Source organism: Eulemur rufifrons, chromosome 23, assembly GCF_041146395.1.
Source record: "Eulemur rufifrons isolate Redbay chromosome 23, OSU_ERuf_1, whole genome shotgun sequence".
NCBI classification, from domain to species: Eukaryota; Metazoa; Chordata; class Mammalia; order Primates; family Lemuridae; genus Eulemur; species Eulemur rufifrons.
In genome coordinates this window covers 2551523-2570004 of record NC_091005.1, presented here as the reverse complement: position 1 = coordinate 2570004, position 18482 = coordinate 2551523, and the positions used below count along the sequence as shown (strand labels likewise).

At 55.3% G+C, this 18482-nt stretch overlaps 1 protein-coding gene across 2 annotated transcripts in view; it reads left to right on the top strand.

Moving 5' to 3' along the window:
- Positions 1-18482, top strand: part of KIAA0513 (KIAA0513 ortholog) — a 41504-nt gene that overhangs the window by 17027 nt on the left and 5995 nt on the right. For both annotated transcript variants that reach the window (XM_069456308.1, XM_069456307.1), the window contains exons 2-9: positions 7283-7715; positions 10379-10478; positions 11369-11442; positions 12393-12463; positions 13917-14136; positions 14906-14946; positions 15306-15384; positions 17272-17349. In XM_069456308.1, coding sequence (XP_069312409.1) covers positions 7387-7715; positions 10379-10478; positions 11369-11442; positions 12393-12463; positions 13917-14136; positions 14906-14946; positions 15306-15384; positions 17272-17349 — 992 coding nt within the window. In that variant the 5' untranslated portion in view covers positions 7283-7386. The remainder of the gene's footprint in view (positions 1-7282; positions 7716-10378; positions 10479-11368; positions 11443-12392; positions 12464-13916; positions 14137-14905; positions 14947-15305; positions 15385-17271; positions 17350-18482) is intronic.

Below are 18482 nucleotides of genomic sequence, written 5' to 3'. Positions count from 1 at the left end.
CCAGATTCTCCCAGGAGCCATGGCCAGCAGTTTCTCGCGTCCACACCACAGGCACGTTCCAGCAGGCACCTCAGCCTCGGACTCAGGGCAGCTGGGGGTTGTGCTGCACGGGTGGCCTGAGGGGCCGCGGATCCTGCACTGCCACAGGCGTCCCCGCGGCTCCCACCCTTTGCTCCGTCCGAGCAGCCCCGTGTCAGAGAAGCCCACCTTCACATGCCCTTCACGCTCTGCCCGTCAGAAGGCTTTCCAGCGCCTCGGAAGCCTCTGGTTTCAGGACAAGATGTAACAAAGTCACTCCCGAGGCCACACTGCGATGGCAGCACACAACTTAGTACGGAAGACCACGGTGCTTCACAGCCCCCTGCCCCGTGGGGCTGCCACGGCTTTCCCGACGCTGATCCCCCTCCAGGGAAGCCTCCCTTCCCCTCTCTCCCTGCCAGAAGTTGGCCCAGCCTTCTGAGACGCAGGCCCCCAAGCTGAGCGTGCTCTTGCCCTGTGCTGAGGCCCTTTGTCCGGCGTGGAGCCGGCCCGCTGCCTGGCTGCCCCGTCGTTTAGACACTTGTCTTGCTGTATCTCCTGGCGTACAGTGTGTGAGGACTGAGTCTATGAGTTGCTCTTGTCTGCATCAAGCTCTGCACAAAGCGCCTGCCCAGAAAGCCTGTTTGCGTGTGAGTTAGTCGAGTCATCGTCATGGGTGATGGGTTTTCCTTTGCCTCTGGGTGACGTGGCGAGACGCTGTGGTCGGGCACTGTGCCGTCTCCGCCCTCGCGCTGCCCAGCAGAACGGCTTAGCGTCAGGCTAATACATTTCTTTTATCGAAAGATCAATAAATGATCCTATAGCTTTTTCTCCTTTCAGTTACTAAATAGATCGGCAGCAGGGAGCTGTTCTGACAGGCTTCCTTGAACTGCTTTGCTCCCTTCGCTGAGCGTGCAGGGCAGTGGGAGGAAGGGTGTGGCATGGTGGGACCCGGGTGGGCAGGTGCAGCGGCTGACCGCAAACTGCCGTGGGCGGGTGGGGAGGGGGGAGCAATTCGAAGGCAGCCTGTGCGGGTGGAGCTCACCTTTGGCCGTGAACTGTGAGTTTTCAACAACGACAGGTATTCCCTGAGCTTCTCTCCCGGGCCTGGCCCTGTTCTAGCCCTGGGAGTCCCACAGTGAGGACAACAGACGGGACTCCGGACTCTCAGGGAACTTGACGTTGGCGGGGTGTTGTCCTCAGGTTGCCAACGCTGGGCCACGAAGCGGTAGAGACAGCAAGAGCAGCCCAGACATTCAGAAACCAGAGCACTCTGCCACATGGCCCGGTTCAGGAGCTCTCCCTTGTAGACGCTGCCTCACTCGAGCCAGCGCCAGTGCTGCCTGCTGTGTCTGCACGCGGCATGGGGAGGGGCCGGAGCTGCCCCACTGCCCTCCCCATCTGTGACCCCACAGTTGTGTCTCCCTGGGCAGTGCGCCCCACAGGAGTAGCCCCTGCACACGGCTAAGACGCTGCCGCTCTCTGTGCCCGAGGGAATACGGCCAGGCTCCTGAGCGTTCAGGGCAGAGTGACAATTCTCCCTGCCTGGTAACTGCAGCGCGTGGATCCTATTTTGGTCATCAAATCAGAATGTCGGCACTTCAGGCCCTCTTCAGAGAATTCAGCGTAAGCACGAGTGGTCTGTGACCGGCGCTCGTCAAAAGTCCTCTTGAGACATCTGGCATTTGAGGGAGAGGCACCCCCATGGGCGTATTAACTGTCAACGTCTCATGTATTGGGGAGAGCTTGTCTTCACCTAGGAGCAAGCTCCAACCACATACTTGTACCAGATTGATGTAATGTGTGCCTTCAGATGTTTGGAGCGTCATTTAAAGAAATGTCTGTTTCAACATCTTTGTATCTTTTATAGAACCTCGTTAGAGACCTTGTCATTATAATAAACAGCATCTTTGCTTATGAGGACCTTCTAGACAAATGCATTAGTAAATTCGGTATCTGGAAAAAATTACTCAGCAGATGAATTTGTCAAAATCAAAGGAATTTTGTAACCCAGGATGCTTTTCTTTTTTGCTCTGGCTGCCAGGAAACTCAACTAAATTCATTGCCAAATACAGTAATAGGTTTATTTGATTCCACTGGCCTGTACATTGCTCTAGATCCATATTAAATGGGTGTAAATCTATGTCTCAACAGCTACCTGAACACACCAACATATAAAAAGACATCAGTGATATTTCCTATTACTTGAAATGTTTTCATGCATTGGAACAACTATTGTTTCATAGCATTAAAGCAGTCAAAAATCCCTTCCTGATTCTCAGGCAGGGTCACTCATCACCCAGCGCAAAGTGACGAGCGGACCTGTGTGTCAGGAGCACTAGCACTGAGCTAGGCAGCTTCTGGCATAGTCAGGTGGAGGTCCTTGTGTCTCGTGGTGTGAGAGGCAGGTTCTGAGCCTCAGGAGGCCTGTTTTTATGTACCTTGGCCGGTGGCTGCCATGTGGCCAGGCTCCAGGGACTTCATCGGACACGTGTACTCACAGCCTGGGCCAAAGCCGGCCCACTGTGGTATTTATTGCAAGTCAGGAAGGATGGGATGTGTTCAGCAGGTGCCGGCAGGAGCCGCTGCACTGCTGAGGCTGTGACAGCAGGCTGGGGGGTGTGGAAGCGCTCCCTGCCCCCCACCCGCACCCTGAGACTCTGCGGCTCCGCCAGTGCTGACCCTGGTGCACAGGACACGGTGCCGAGGCCTCTGCAGAGCCTCGGTAATTGGCATCGTCCTGGTCCTGTTCACAGCATGTTTCCTCACGGGCTGATTGCATTTGGCACTGTGTTCAAGGAAGCAAAATTCTGTCCTCCTTGGGTTTCCTGCCTTCTCCTCCCTCTGCTCTGGCTATTTCAGTGAGGCACCATTTTCCTGGAGACCGTTTATGTCCATTTAGTAGCTGAACAAAAACAGATAACAATAATCTAATAATTGATCAAGGGCACTGATCTCAAGGCAGCCATGGAGACCAGAAATCTAAGCCAGGGGTTCGCTTCACCAGATTCCTGCATGGAAACCCAGACCCACGTGGAGATCAGGTTAAAGCAAAGCACTATTTAGGGGACCCACCGGGGAAGGCTCTATTCCAGTGGGATCATCTGTGTTTGCAGAGGCCACGAGAGAGAGCCACTAGCCAGGTACAACATAAAGGTTCAAATTTCTTTCCGTGTTGAAATAGTAAAAAATGCTTGGCTGTTGACAAAAGCCTTCTAGAAGGGAATACACAAAAGCAAGACGGTGATTATGTCGGCATGGCGGAACTAGGGGTTTCTCCGCCTTCTGTTTCCCAGCCTTTCTGTAACGATATGTTTATGATAACAGGAAGTGAAAACCAAATAGTCCCACACTCGTGAGTGAGTGCTGGAGCGCAGGGAAGAGTCTGTTTTAACGGGGTTGATGCAGAGTCCTGGTTCGGAAGCTCAGTGGTAGGAAGGGTTTGGTGTGTACTCTCCTGCCTCCCAGGTTGGGCTTGCGCCCCGGGGCCTTCTTTTGAGGCCAAAGAGGAGTCCCAAACCTTCACAGGGGCTTCAAGTACTTTTTTTTTTCCTTTCTTTTTTTTTTTGGTAGAGACAGGATCTCACTCTTGTTCAAGCTGGTCTGAAACTCTTGAGCTCAAGTGATCCTCCCACCTCGGCCACCGCATGCAGCCTGGAAATTAAATGTTTTTGTAGAGTTGCTCCTTGAAAAGTAAACTACTCTGATAATTCCAGCTCAGTTTCTCCGTTCAGCCGTCTCACGTGGCCACAGTGGGGGGCGACCTTCAGCTTCCCGCCTCGAGCCAAGAGGCCCTTTCGTACAGTTCCTCATTTATCTCAGTAACCATCCCACCGAGGAGGGAAAGAGAAGTTTAAATTCATCTTTTTCAAAAATAGGAAACTGGGCACAGATTTGAATGGTTTCCCAGTGCGACTCCGATGGAGCTGAACTCAAGGAAGAAACTCCTGGCGATTGAAAACCCTGTTTCTCAGAGCCTGGGCACCTGTGGTAGGTCTCAGCGCCTCCTTGTAGGTAGAACAAAGCAAATGAATTGGGGGTTGATCCACAAACAGCTTTTTTGGCCCCCAAAGTGTTTTGAAATAAATTTAAATTAGTTGCCCATGTTGAAAAATGGGAAGATTTCACATAATGGATTTCAGCATTCCTTAGAAAACTCTGCAAGATCTGATGCTGTGGGCCTGCATTCCCTAATACGGCACCAGGCCGACTCTGAGCAAGGACAGCGTGGTTGTCCCCACTGGGCCACTTCCTCTTGGTTCTGCAGCCACCTGAGGTTTGTGACCCTGGAGTGTGAGAGTGGCCGTCACCTGGTCCTGCCTGGGGGCCCAGAATTGCCTTTCCTTCCTGGAGGAAGAGGGTGGGGGCTGCTTCCCAGGCCCTGACCCCACACGGTCACTTCACCGTGTCATCTTGACTCCAGGAGTGAGCCCGAGAGAGATGAGATCCCTGGGCCGAGGGGTCCCGGGGGGCAGCGGTGGCACAGGGCCCAGGGACACATGCCGCAGCCAGCAGTGCCCGGGACTAGCCCTCCTGCCACCCACTCTGCTTCCTCTCGCTTTGCGCCTCTCCTGAGATTTTGTCACCTCCTTCCCCAGCCCACGGAGGAGGTACTCAGCACTCAGGCTCCTGGGGAAGGGTGACTCACGCGCTCACATCACGTCCCCGCTGGAAGGGCGCTAGGGAGCATCTGGCCAGCACCCCCACCCCCCAGCGCCTGGGGCTGGACCAGAAATAGCCGAGATCATCCAGCTTGATCTGGAACCCCCTGCGCCGTGGCAGATGGAGGCGGCTTCTGACCGCTGGGAGGGTTTCGAGAGCCAGTATCTGGTTTCCATTTCCCTGATTGTTACTGTTTGCCGACTGCATCGCCGTGATAATGACCAAAATGAAAGGGGAGGTCACAGCACTGCAATGGCTTTCAGTATTCCTGTCCAGTCCTTTTTCACATGTGTACACAGTTGTGATCGTGGTAACGTTAAGTTTCTCTCCCGGCAACGTCCCCGTGCACAGAACAGGGCACGGCGCGCAGTGGGCTTCGGTGACCTGTGCTGACCACAGAACATTTTGTTTACCTCGTTGTAAAGTGAACATCTTCCTAATTGCTTCGTACGCCAAGTACTATCATATCAAATTGTTAAAACTTATTTGCGATTTTGCTATAATTCGATGTTTTTCTCCCCCTGTTTTATTGGGATTATAAATACTGTTGCAGGGAGTGTCCATGTAACTGTTGTTGTGTGTTTTGAATTATTTTCTTAGGCTAAATCCCAGGACCCTGAATTCCTGAGACAGAGGAGAGAAAAATAAGAAATTGCTTTTCAAAGTGTTACTTATCCCTGTTGGCAGCAGCATTTGAGAATAGTAGTTCTACCATAACTTTGCCAGTATTTGGAGTATAATTTTTAAATTTTTGTTAGTTTAGTAGTAAAAGATGGCAACTTGTTGTTTTAATTTACATTACATGTGTAGTTATTAGCACGGGTTAAAGAATCGCCTAAGCCTTTAATAGCTTGTTTCTCCTTTTGTGTGTCCTACCTATTCGAGTAGTTTGTGTGTCTGTTAGAATATAGATTTTTTAGAGTTGTGTGAATTATAATATGATTAATTCAATTTATCTATCATATTTACTGCAAACATTTTCCTAGCGTGTGGTTTTCCATTTTTAATACCAGGCATTAATACCTTTAATACCAGGCATGTTAGTTCAGGTGTGATTTTCTGTTCTTAGACAGGCTGAGGATGTGGTCGTGGAGGGGCCTTGGACCTGCCTGGAGAGCAGGAGCCGCGGCCAGAGGACACCACTAGTCAGAGGACACCACGGCCGCCCCTGGGTCTCCAGCTCCCCGCGCTGTCGTGGCTGTCCTCTGAGCCCGTCGGAGCCCCTGCAGCTGTCCTGGCCTAGAAAGTTCTTTTGAGCTGAGGTTTATGCGTCTCTTTTCTTCACTGAGGCCAGCTTTGCGGGGCTCCCTGGACGTGGGCCTTCACCACTCTGGTGACCTCGGCCGGCTGTTCCCTCTTCCTGACTCAGGGTATTTAAAAATACCCCTGGCTGGCGAATTTGGAGGAATCTGTAATCGATTTGTGAACATTAAGCTCTTAAGAGGCAGTAAATGCTTTTCTGCTACTGAACTGTCCTCAGAAGGTACATTCAGTTCAGCAGTATCGACAGCCACCCCGGCAGGCGTTGTCTGAGACATTTGGGGTCTGGCAGGGACAGGGTTCAGTGTTCAGCAAACACATGGGAGATACTTGCTTAGTCAGGAGCCTGCGCTGGGGACTGGGACTGCTGCAGAGGTGGCCAGGGTATTGTCCCCCAGGGGTGTGTGTGCATACTTTAGTGGGTAAACAGAGATACTCCTATGTTATCAGTAAAACAGGCAGAATTATAAACAAATGAGTCTATGTAAAGTGCTGAGGGGCCCCTAGAGGAATCAGTCATTAACTGTGAACAGGGATAGAGTGAAGCTTCTCAGAAGATGTGGCAGAGGCTGAGGGGTGAATAGAGTTTTAGGGTACATGAGAGAAGAAGGAGAGGGACAAGGGACAAGGGAGAGGACCACCCAGCCTGAGGAGCGAGGACATAGAAACAGGAGGGGGAATGTCATGCCCAGGGTGGCTGCAGTGCAGGGGGAGGGGCAGGCAGGAGAGGTGGGTCCCAGTGGCGAGTGTCGTGCTTAGAAGCCATGGGTGGTCTGAGAGGATGCTGCCCTGGGACACAGCTCTGACAGCCGGGACAGGTCTGGATCTTGAGCTGAGGAGTGGGTGATGAGGAGGGAGCCCAGGAAGTGAGGTGTCTGTTGCTCAGCAGGGCGGTTCTTCCGTAGCCACCGATTCCAGCCACAGCGAGTGCGCAGGAAGATCACCCCTGGTGATCCACATTCCTGGCCCTGGATGGCCTTTTAGGTCTTGGCAAGGGTCTCAGCCTGGTGGGCTGGAGCAAGGAGAAGACCCATAGGTGCGTGTCCCTGAAGGACCATTCGTGCGCCTTGGAGAAATCCTGATTGTTGTTGCTTATTTGTTCATTTGTTTACCAAGTGTTTATTGAGTGCCTGCCACATGCCAGGTGTTTAAAAGCAAAGTGGACTATAAGAGAAAGATGGCACAGAGGCATCCCAGATTCTGGAACTGCAGAGATTATTCTCTTTGCAGGGAATGTATGTCCTCATTGATGGATCCACGTTGGGATTCTGGTGGCTGAATTTCTCATGTGTGAGGAGTGGCGCTGTCGTGGTGATCATGTCTGTGTCTGTTTCCATCCTAGATGCCTTAGGGCCGTGTGAGCTGCTCCAGAGGCTCATTGTTGGTGACGGCCCAGGAGCCAGTCTGCCGGGACCCCCTCTGGCATCTCCCACAGCCCACCCGACCATGGAGGCCCCGGAGGTCCCTGTGGGCTCGTTGATTGACTTTGGGCCTGAGCCACCTGCCTCCCCTCCCCTGGAGACGCCGCCCCCCGCGATGCAGGATGGGGACGGCTCCCTGGGCGACGGCGCCTCGGAGAGTGAGACCACCGAGTCGGCAGACAGCGAGAATGACATGGGCGAGTCACCCTCACACCCGTCCTGGGACCAGGACCGCCGCTCCTCCTCCAACGAGTCCTTCTCCTCCACCCAGAGCACCGAGTCGGCCCAGGACGAGGAGACCCTGGCGCTCAGGGAGTTCATGCGCGGCTACGTGGAGAAGATCTTCTCCGGAGGGTAAGGGGCCAGCAGGGTGAGATGGCCTGGCACGGCCGCAAGGTCCAAGGGACCCAAGTCCTGTGCTAGCTCAGCTCTGCCTCTCTAGGGAGCCACCCGGGGCCACCACAGTGGCTCTCACTCTGCCCTGGGCTGTGGGTAGAGCTGGGGAATTTTTAAAGAACACCTGAGCCTGTGCCCCACTCCAGACCAATGACATCGGTTCTCTAGGACACAGCACAATGTCCAAATATGGCAAGTGCCCAGGGGAGCCGTGCCGAGAACCACCAGAGGGAGCTCACCAAAGCGCCCAGCTCAGGCCGGCCGGGCACCAGGTGTGGCTGCAGAGGGGGCGGTCCCCTGTCCCTCCAATCCCCTGTCCCTCGCCCATGTGGTCCTGACAGCACTCGGGCACAGAGAGGAGTGGCTTGTCTGTCTTTGCTCCACCTTTGTTTTCTTACTGAACTTTTCTCTTCTTGTGAGCACCTCTGCTAGGCCCTGAGGGGAGGAGGCAGCAGAATGAGACAGGACTGTCACTGTACTGTCTGCGGTGGCCTCTGTGGGCTGCACATGCAAAACATACAGAGAAAATCATGTATGAAGCGCAGATCCTAGAGTCCCCGTAAACCCTGCTCGTTTCTGACGCCTGTGGTTCCAGACTGTTGACTGTGTTCTTGAGCCAGGCCACGGAAGGGCTGTCTCCGTGGCGCTTTCTTCCCACTCACTGCTCTCGTCACTCCGCTGACGCTCGTCTGGCCCCATCGTTGCTAACCCCAGGGGACACTTGTTTTGCTTCTGCGCCATCGGAGCGTTTCCATGCTTGCTGCTCACCAGCACTCCCGTCCGGGTGGGAGCTGGCTGGGAGGTTAAATGAAGGCCGATGTCAGGGGACGAGGTTTCGGGCACCCACGCTCCTGTGCGCTCACGGGCAGCTGGTGCTCGGGCAGCCGCTCACATGGGACCTTTCCTCGCACCTCCTTGTGGCCTTTCTTCTGTGGCTCTCGTGGGGATAAAGTGAGGAGCATTGACGACAGGAAGCGACCATGCAGGGCTGTGGTGTAGACTGAGGTGGAAATCTGGGCATTGGCCGCACGCTTCCCCTGGTGTCTGGCTGCCTGTTACTGTCTCAGCCAGAGGAGGCAAACACTCCCCAGACGCGAGGGTTTTGGGTGCCGATTGTTGATCTTCCATCAGTCACGGCAGCGTGTTCAATGCCACAGGTCTTGCTGTGCGGACTGTTGTCTGTGGGCCAGTCTCTTGGGAGCTTATTAGAAATGCAGAGTCTTAGGCCCTGCCCGGCCCCACTGAGTCAGAATCTGCATTTTAACAAGGTCTGTAGATGATTCATACACACATTAAAGTCTGAGAAGCACTGGCTTAAGGGAAAATTTTCCAGTTTCATTAAAGCTGTACGAATTTTTGCCTGTTGACACTGGTGCAAAGGGTCCATTGTTTTCTGTCGTGATTTAGGCCCCTGGTCTGGCCAGGGTTGATTTCTGCCTTTTCCAGGTGTCCAGCTTCAGTTTTCTATGTGCTTAGAAATGGGAGGAGCTATATGATAATCCAAATATTTAACTATCCAGGATGCATTTTGGTTTGATTTGAGTGCATTTGGGAGAGAGAGCAGTTGATGTGGCTTCCTACTTTGTTTGACTAACGCTGAAATTCGTTAGCGTTCTCTGAGCACAGCCCAGGAGGAGAAGGGGAGAAAGCCCAGGGGGTTGCTGGTTTGCCAGGAAGGCCGATACGTATCTGCAGCAGCCTGTCGGCGTCTGGAGTGCAGACAGCTGAGTCGGACGTGTCTCCGGGAACATTCCAGAAGTCACTGCAAATGGCTGGCACATCCACATGGTTCAGCTGGTGTTGGTGTTTGGGATAAATGAGACAGAGATGTTTTCTATGAAACCTTAAATAAATGAAAATCACATAAGCCAGTTGATCTGGCTTCAAAACGAAGCCTTCTGCTTCATTTGTGAGTCTTTAAATTTGGAGAGTGTTGGCGCCTCACAGAGAGATCAGAGTGGTTTGGGATCAGGTGAACATGTCATCCGCCCTGGCTGTGGTGACCCAGTGGCTGAGAGTCCCCGTCTCTGTCCCTCACGCACAGACCAGGAGAAGGGTGAGAGGTAGGCACCTCGCTCTTCAGAAATGCAGAGGAACGAGGGACCAGCCCCACTGACGGGCTGGAGGTGGTCTCCTCCCCGGCATCAGACCTGCTGGTGTTCTTGGCTTTGGTGTGCCCTGCTGAGAAAGGGCAAATTCAGGAATTCCTGGATTCAGTGGGGGTTCCAAGCCGACCTAAGCATCAGAAATGAGAGGGGAGTCAGATGAGCTGGAGAACCCAGACCTCTTAGGATTCTCGGCGTGTCAGGGCTCGGACCTCCCTGGGCAGGAGGCAGAGTGGCAGGAGGCAGGAACATGGGCTTTGGAAGCGGGAAATCTGCATGGAACTCCGATCTGCCGCGTCCCATTCTCCAAGCCAGGCTCCTCATCTTTGAAATAAAAATAACACCATGCCCTCGTGGGATTCCCCAGAGGGCCAGATGAGCTGTCAGGTGTCTGCGCTTGGCAGGGTGCAGTACTTGCTAGTTCCTTCTCGTTCTTCTTCCCACTCCTGTAACCTTTTTGTTTGCTTGTTTCAGAAGATTGAAAGGGCTCTTCCCACCCCTCCGCTCTTTTTTTAGGGAGGACTTGGACCAGGAGGAGAAAGCCAAGTTTGGAGAGTACTGCAGCAGCGAAAACGGGAAAGGCCGGGAGTGGTTTGCTCGCTACGTGAGCGCCCAGGTAAGCGAGGTGATGGGGAGAAGGGAGAGTGTGGAGTCCTGTAACACACTCCCGCCTTTGTCCTGTAATTCCACTCTGGAGGGCAGAGTCAAGGCAAACGACCCAACAGAAAAAAAGGTAAAACCTACCCACAGACGCTCTGAAAAGGGCTGTTGAGCACAGTGAGAAACGGGAAGTAGCTCATTTGGTTGTCTCGTTGCAAGGGAAAGAGTAAGAAACTGTGGTCTGTCGAATTCCAGGAAATTCCAGAAAGGTTAATTTTTTAAAGCCACGCGTGTGAGTTATGTGCATGCATATTTTTGTTAAATAGTCCACAATACTCAGTTTTTATAAAAAATAATATATGCAAGACAATGACAGCCGTGTAAAGAAAAGCATATAAACAAAGGTCAGAAAAGAATTAAATTTTATAAATATCCACTAGGTTCTTTTTTTTTTTTTTCCTGTGGAGTGGCTTAAATTCTTAGTATTTTTTTATCACAATTTATTTTTCATAGAAAAATTAGAAAGTGCAGGTATGCAAAAGGAGAAACTACCCATAAATCCACAATCCAGAAATAGTCAGTGTTATCATTTGGGGTTTTGCCCTCCGCACGTTTCCGTGTGTGGACGAGTGTGTGAAGTTCCTGCTATTTAAAATCTCTGAAGGACGACACTGAGCACTGCCTGTGTCCTGCCAGCGGTGGCATGTGGTGCCCGCGCTCTGCCCCGGGTCCTGGCAGGAGGGGACGCACGTAGGGGGATTCCTAGAGCAGAGGAAGAAGTGACCGCCCTGGGTGGCCCCATCCCAGCTGCACTTAGAATGGCTGCGAGTGGAAAGCCCGCAGCCTCCCCGAGCACGGTGCGTGTCACCTTGCTCCTGACACTATGTCTGTCCCCTTTCTGGACAGCGCTGCAACTCCAAGTGTGTCTCGGAGCCGACCTTCTACCGCCTGGTGCAGTCATTTGCGGTGGTGCTGTTCGAGTAAGTCCCGCTGTTGCTCACAGCCTTGTCCTAAGGAGCTGTTCTTCCCTCCCTTCCCTGCCCGCTGTGAATAAGACCCACGTGAGTCATGCATCGCATTGCCGATGTGCCCAGCATCTGCTAAAAGGAGACGCCGGGACCAGCGTCGCACGGCGCAGAGCTGGCGGTCCTCACCTGGCAGTAGAAAGTGGAGGATTGCAGCTGGGCGTGAGGAACATCCTCCCCCGCTGTCCTCGGGGACAGGCCGTGATTATGTGCTGCGGCCCCGCCCTCCTGGGGGAGAGCAAGCTCCCTCCATTGCCTATTGTGCAGCATTCAAACCAGATAACCGCCAGCCCTCCCGCCACTTAATGATATGATTGGAGGACTGGAGCCCGCCCTGTGAGTGCTAACTGGGCACTGCCGGGCCCTTTGTTACAGAAGGTGTCAGCTGGGGTGGTGGACGGGGCGTGGCTGTGAGCCTGAAATTTGGGGCCAGCCCCATCCCCGCCTCTGTCCACCTGTCAGGTTAGCGAGCCAGACCCCTGATACGCAGGTCCCTTCCCAGGCCTGTGACTCTGTAGTGGGGGTAGAGGGCTGGAGGGCATGTGGCTGGGGCGCTGCTCTGGACTGAGACCTGAGGCCCTGCTGCTGGAAGTCCCGGTCCTGCTCCTGCGAGTGAGTTGAGCTTCCTGGTCCTTGACTTTCGCCTGTGAAGGGGAAGAGGTGGCTGATGGGGCACAGACTCCTCCCTGCGCAGAGCCAGACCCAGTCCTCGGCCACGTGCCTGGGGGTAACTCGCCTAACTGAACCCAGGGGATTATATGTGTTGCTTCTCCTATGGTAGCATCTTGGGAGCCAGGTACGGAGTTAGGCCTATTTGTAAAGTAGTTCGGTGTTGCTTGATGAACTTGCAGTGAGGAAATCAGGGAAAGGATTCTGTATCCAGCTGGGCCTTCCTCTCCTTCCAGGTGCCATCAGATGGACGACTTTGGGCCCGCCAAGAACCTCATGACCATGTGTTTCACCTACTACCACATCGGTAAGACACAGGCTCCGCCGACGGGAGCTCAGACTTGGGAACTGGAGATTTGCCAACCGATAATGTGGCATCGGAGGAAGCTTTCTTCACGGTTGAGGTCAAAGTGGGGGCGCTTCCAGAGAACACAGGGAGCGAATGCTCGGGAGGGTGCGAGCAGAGTGACACTTCTGCAGTGGGACGGAGAATGTGGCCCCCACCGCGGGCAAGAGGTTGACTGTCCACAGCGGGAAGGAAGCCGCCTTCTGTTAGGAAATGAGAAAAAGGGCACATTGGGCACGACAGTTCACGGTGGAGACAGGAGTTGCTGGATGAGAGGATGTCAGTGTTATGTTTTAGCAAAACATGACACGGAGTGTTGGCTGTCTGGGTGGGGGCAGCCTCGGACCCGGAGCTGCAGAGAGCTCGGGGGTGGGCCTGAGACTTCCTGCCAAGAGTGCGGGCTTTTCTTGGTGCTGAGGCTGTGTCGTCTCTTCTGGCTCATTGTGCCAGAATGTTCTGGTACGTTGGAGCTTGAGGGCTCCCTGTGTGGATCTCCTTGGGCTCCAGCAGCAGAGCCTCATTGAGGCCACTGTTAGTGAAGGTTGCTGGAAGCTTCCGCGTGGCCCGGAGCTGGAACAGGGTGGCTCTGAGCACCGTCCTCCCTTGCCGACCTCTCTCGGGACCCGAGTGCTCACTCTTGGAGTGTGTCCCCTGCCCACTGCAATGTGCCTTCGTCCCCTCCTCCTCCCAGTGGCCCATCCTCCCCACAGCCCTCGGGCAGGCCCTTCATGCCAGGCCACGCGTGGGCTGGTCAGGTGGGAGCCCCTCATGCAACCTGTGGCTGCTCCTTCCCAGAGTGCCTGAGATGCATCTGTGCACAGATGGCTTCAACTAGTAGAGGACACTGTGTCACCGCCTGTGGGTCCATCTGCTGCCCCAAGGAAGGAGCTCTGGCGTGGCCGTGGCTCCTCCCCTCCTCCCACCGTCACCCCACGGCCCTCACCCACCTGTTCAGGCCCAGTCCGGGGGCCGTCGAGCCTGTCCAGAATCTGCCCCCATCCTCCCGCCACTGGGAAAGCCTCTCCCCCCACCCCGTCTGGCCGTGCCCTGCGGTCAAGGCTCCGTGCTCAGGCCACATGTGCAGGTTCCTCACTGCCCTTCCAGGCTCTGCTTCCCAGGGCTGGATCCTGCTTGTTCTTGGGTCCCTCCTGGCTCCCAGCCTACTGCTCTGGACACGCAGGTGCTCAGGGCTGCTTCTGCAGAGAGAGGGGGGCTGCCCCTCCCTCTTGTCCTGGGCGTCCACTGAGCCCTCAGCCCCCGGGGCCCTGTCCGTGGGGTGCAGGAGTGAGGGTGGCGCTACATGAAGCTGCTCCAGGGTGTGTGTGTGGGGGGGTTCTCTCTGGCCCTCAGTGGTTGGTCCTACACAATCCCATTCTCACTCCCCGCCTGTCCTTCTCCCTTCCTCCTTTTCAAGGAAAACCACACTTGCTCCCCTCGGAACCGGAACCAGAAGCCAAGGAGAAGCCTACAGGGAGCGTGGACTCCTACTTGAGGTCGGCAAACAGCTGGTTGGCGGAGAAGAAGGACATAGCTGAGCGGCTGCTGAAGAACACCTCGGCCAGGACAGAGAACGTGAAGGGCTTCTTCGGGGGGCTGGAGACCAAGCTGAAGGGCCCCCTGATCAGGAAAAATGAGTAAGTGTCGCCTTATGGGGGCTCTGGTCCCTGCCTGGGGGAGTGGCAGAGAGGGCATTGGCATGAAAATGGGGAATCTGTTCCCCGTCATAGACTCTGGGATGGGAGCTCCCGAGAAGCACAGCTGCCAGCCCGCGTGGTCTTGACTCCCAGAAGCTTCTGTGGTTCCTTCCTGACATGGAGGGGCGAGTCCCGGGGGCACATTTGTGGGACCGATGGCAGCCTGTGAAAGTGTCAGCCAGCAGGGGGGAGTTTCAGGCCCTCCCTCTTCCTCCTCCTCTAACTGGGCTGGGAGTTAGTGTTCGTGGAGCAGGGTCAGGACGCAGGAGGAGACACTGTCCCCAGCAGGGCAGGTCTCTGGCAGAAATGCAGGGAACTTCCTGAGGAGGGGCACGCGAGGAGCAGGCCCGTGGAAGCTGAGCCTGCTACACAGGGAAGGGGACACGTCAGGAAGACGGAGCCCTCGGCCACCCCAGGGACCCCACCGTCACTGCCGATGGCCTGGTCACAGCCAGGGGACTTGGCTTTGTTCCTGCTCTGGTCTGTACAGTTTTGGATTCAGAGAAAATGACATTAAGAAGCCTCAACACCACAGTTCCTCAATTCTAAAATGCTGGCAGTTGACAAGTAGAGCACTGACTTCAGAAAAGTCTTCCCAGAGACAACCAGGTTAAACGTCCACAGCCCCGTCTTAGAGATGTGAGACATGGTCTTTGATTTGAGGATGTGGCGTGGGTCACATTTGTCCTCACTGTGGTCTCTCCTGCAGGGACGACGAGAACAAGCCCAGGGAGAAGCAGCAGAGGACAGGTGAGTCTGCACACCCGGCCTGTCCCTGCAGCACTGCCCAGGGCCCTGTCACCCGGTCCCACAGCGGGTTCAGGCCGGCCCCCCACAAACTGGCAACCAAACAAGCGTGTCTGTAATGCCTGGGGCTTTACCCGCCTCCTTGCGGCACAAGAACATTGCCTGAGATGATGCCAAGTTGCTGTCCAGCTCCACTGGTCCATGTTTTCTTACTGAATTTCCACGGAGGAGCGACTTTTCTAAGGAGCTAAATCCCTTAATGCCAGGGAAGTTGAGTGAAGCATTGCGGGGGGCTGTCATGTGGGGTTCGCTGACAGGGGTGCACGGTGGGAGCTGTCCTCAGCCCTCTCCTCCTCCTGCAGTGACTGTGTGCAGCCCGGAGGATGAGAAGAAAGGGGAGAAGATCTACCTGTACACTCACCTGAAGCAGCAGCCCATCTGGTAAGGCCGGGCCACAGCCTCCCGCACCTTCCCCAGGCCCTTCTGGCTGCCTCTGCCTCCATCAGAAATGCCAGTAACTCTCCCCACCCCAGGCTCAGAATAAAAAACACGAACGCTAACAAGGTTGGCAAGGACGTGGGGAAGTTAGAGATCTCCTGCGCGGCTGGTGGGAACGTGGAGGGGGGCAGCCGTGGAGACAGCCTGGCAGCTGCTCGCGGGGTTAAGCACAGAGCCACCCTGAGACCCGGCAGTTCCACCCCTAGATAAGTGTACAAGAGGCGTGAAAACACATCCACACAAAACCTTGTGCACACGTGTCCATGGCAACATTGTTTATGGCAGCCCTGAAGGGGAAACAACCTTGACAGCCGTTCAGTGATGACAGATAGACACAGTGTGGTCTGTCCCTACCGTGGAATGAAGCTCCCACACCTGCTGCCACAGGGATGACCCCTGACGACAGGATGCGGGGTGGAAGAAGCTGGTCACGAAAGACCACAGATTGTATGATCCCATGTATATGAAATGTCCAGAACCGCAAATTCCTAGAGGCAAAGTGGATTAGTGATTGCCAGGGGCAGGGGTGGGGAATGGGGGTGGGGTGACTTTACGGGGTGATGGAAGTGTTCTGGAAATAGGTGGTGGTGGTGGTTGCACACTCTGAACACGCTAAAAATCCCTGAATTGTATGCTTTAGAGGGTGATTTTTATGGTATATGAATTATATCCCAACTAAGGTATTATACATGTATAAAAAAATGAAGGTCATGGTTGAAGTGCAAGACCAGTGGTCAGGAGGACTCTTGCCCACCATCTAGCTCTATGGTTGATGGCCAGTGTCACCTTAATCGCCCCGAAGCCTCTCACCGCCATATTGCAGGGCATGTACTAGCACCTGGAACCCGGGTGTCCGACACACTAAGCTACAGTCCCCACCCGTAACAAAGCAAGGGTCATGTGAGCTGAGGACCGCGGCCAGGCAGTGCTGCAGGGACTCAGGGGGCAGAGGGCTGGGCTGAGCTGTCGGGAAGGCCCAGGAGGCTGGACCTGAGCTGGCCCAGGGGCACGCGGGAACAGAGAGAAGGGGAGGAGGTGACCAGCGTGTCCCACTGTCCAGTGACTTGGCTCAGCCCCTCTGGTCCTTGACCTTGCTGTTGTCATTTAGAACCAGGATTGGCAAACTTTTCTGTAAAGGGCCAGATGATAAATATTTCGGGCTTTTCGGGCCATATGATCCCTGTTAGTCACACACCGTGCTGCTGGAGGCAAACCACCACTGTCCGTATGGAAGTGAGCGAGCGTGACTGTGTGCCGATAAAACTTTATTTACAGAAACGGGCAGAGGGCCAGCTTCGGCCCACACCCCTGTTTGCCACCCCCATCTTCTTCAGGAGGATTTTTCTTACTCCAGTGTCCCTGTGCACGTGTTAGTTCTCTGCGCACGTGGCGCGTCCCTGCTGGGTTCCCATCTGTGTTACTAGAGCCGGTTCTAGAAAAGCACATCTCCACAGGCCTCCTCTTCCTCTTGGGAGGCTCCTTGGAAAAACAGGAACAGAAAGTCAGCCCCTTCCACGTCCTGTGTGGGAGCTGCAGCTCTAACCTGCCGGACCCAGGTTTGCTGTGCTCCGTCCCCCCACCCCCCTCGGCACCTCCGCTCCCGCCAGCACCCGCGCTGGCACCTGCTCTGCTAAGGGAGGGATGCAGGCGCCAGGAGCCCCGGAAACGTCTTTAGATAAAGTCACATGCTCATTTTTTCTTCTCAGCTCTACCTCCCTGAGACTTTTCTGAAGCTCACACAGATGTGACAAGCGGCTCCTCCATCCCCAGGGGCCCGGCCCCCGCGTCTGTCCCTCCCCTGGAGACAGCCTCACCCGCTCTGTCTTGCAGGCACACACTGAGGTTCTGGAACGCGGCCTTTTTCGACGCCGTCCATTGCGAGAGGAGAAAGCGATCCCCCACTACCAGGTAGGAGCAAAGTGTGGGCCCGTTCGCTCCGGAAAGAGGACCAGGGAGTGGCTTTATTGTCCGGTTTCTGAAGAGGAGAGCGCGGAGCAGCTGAGTCAACGCGTCTGCGCTTCCTCCAGCCCTCCTGGTCCCGCCCCGCGAGCTGCCTGAGGGTCCGGGGCGCACAGCTTCGTGGGCGGGTGCTCCGCGTGCATGAGTGCTTCCTTCCTGGGCTCCGGCATGACTTGGCCTGACCCTCCCACTGAATGAGACCGTGAGGACCCCCCACCCCAGGCCCACCCTGCTACTTGCTGTATGAAATCAAAACCCCGGGACGCACCCCAGGGACAGGGTCCTGGGCTGTAGGGCTGGCCGCCGCCCCCTGACTGCACTGAGAGCTGACGTCATGGAAAGGCAGTGGCTGCGCTCGGCTCACCCCTGGGTCTGCAGCCTGGACAGACTCCCAGCGCTCCGAGGGGGATTTGCCGCTTCAGACGCCCCTTCTGGCAAACTGTCTCGAAAGGCAACCGGCAGCAGTGAGGGGCTGGCACCAGCACCACGGGGGTGGCACCCGGTTCTCTCTCCGGCTGTGGCCAGCAAAGGTGCTGCCCGCTGTGTGCAGCAACTGGGCAGGGGAGGCGCAGCGGCCCCCCTCGGGGGACCCTGTAGTCACATGACTGTGAATTCTCTGAACTCCCAGAGGCCTGGTCTCAGTTACAAAGTGAATCCCTCCCTCCCTAACGCTGGGGGGACCCCTGACCTTCCCCCGGCAGGAGAACAAGCAGATGACGCTGCTTGGGTAAGACTCGGTCTGCCAGCACTCGGGCGGGCTCAGGTGGAATCAGTCCTTCCTTCCTTCCTTCCTTCCTTCCTTCCTTCCTTCCGGGGTGGCCTAAGGGGGCGGGGTCTGCCTCAGTCCCACAGGGCCTGACGGCGCAGTGCCCGGGGAGGCAGGGGGTCCCAGGGAGCCAGAAAGACCAGAGACTCTACCCGAGGACTCAGGAGAGAATTTTATGCGCTGCCAGGAGACAAGAACAAAGGAAATGCTCAGATGCTTCTAGGCGAATGGGCTTTGCCTGTCGTGTAGTTGCCAACTTCTAGGAAATAAGTTTATTTCGAATATCCTGTCTCTCTCTGTCCCTCTCTGCTCCTGC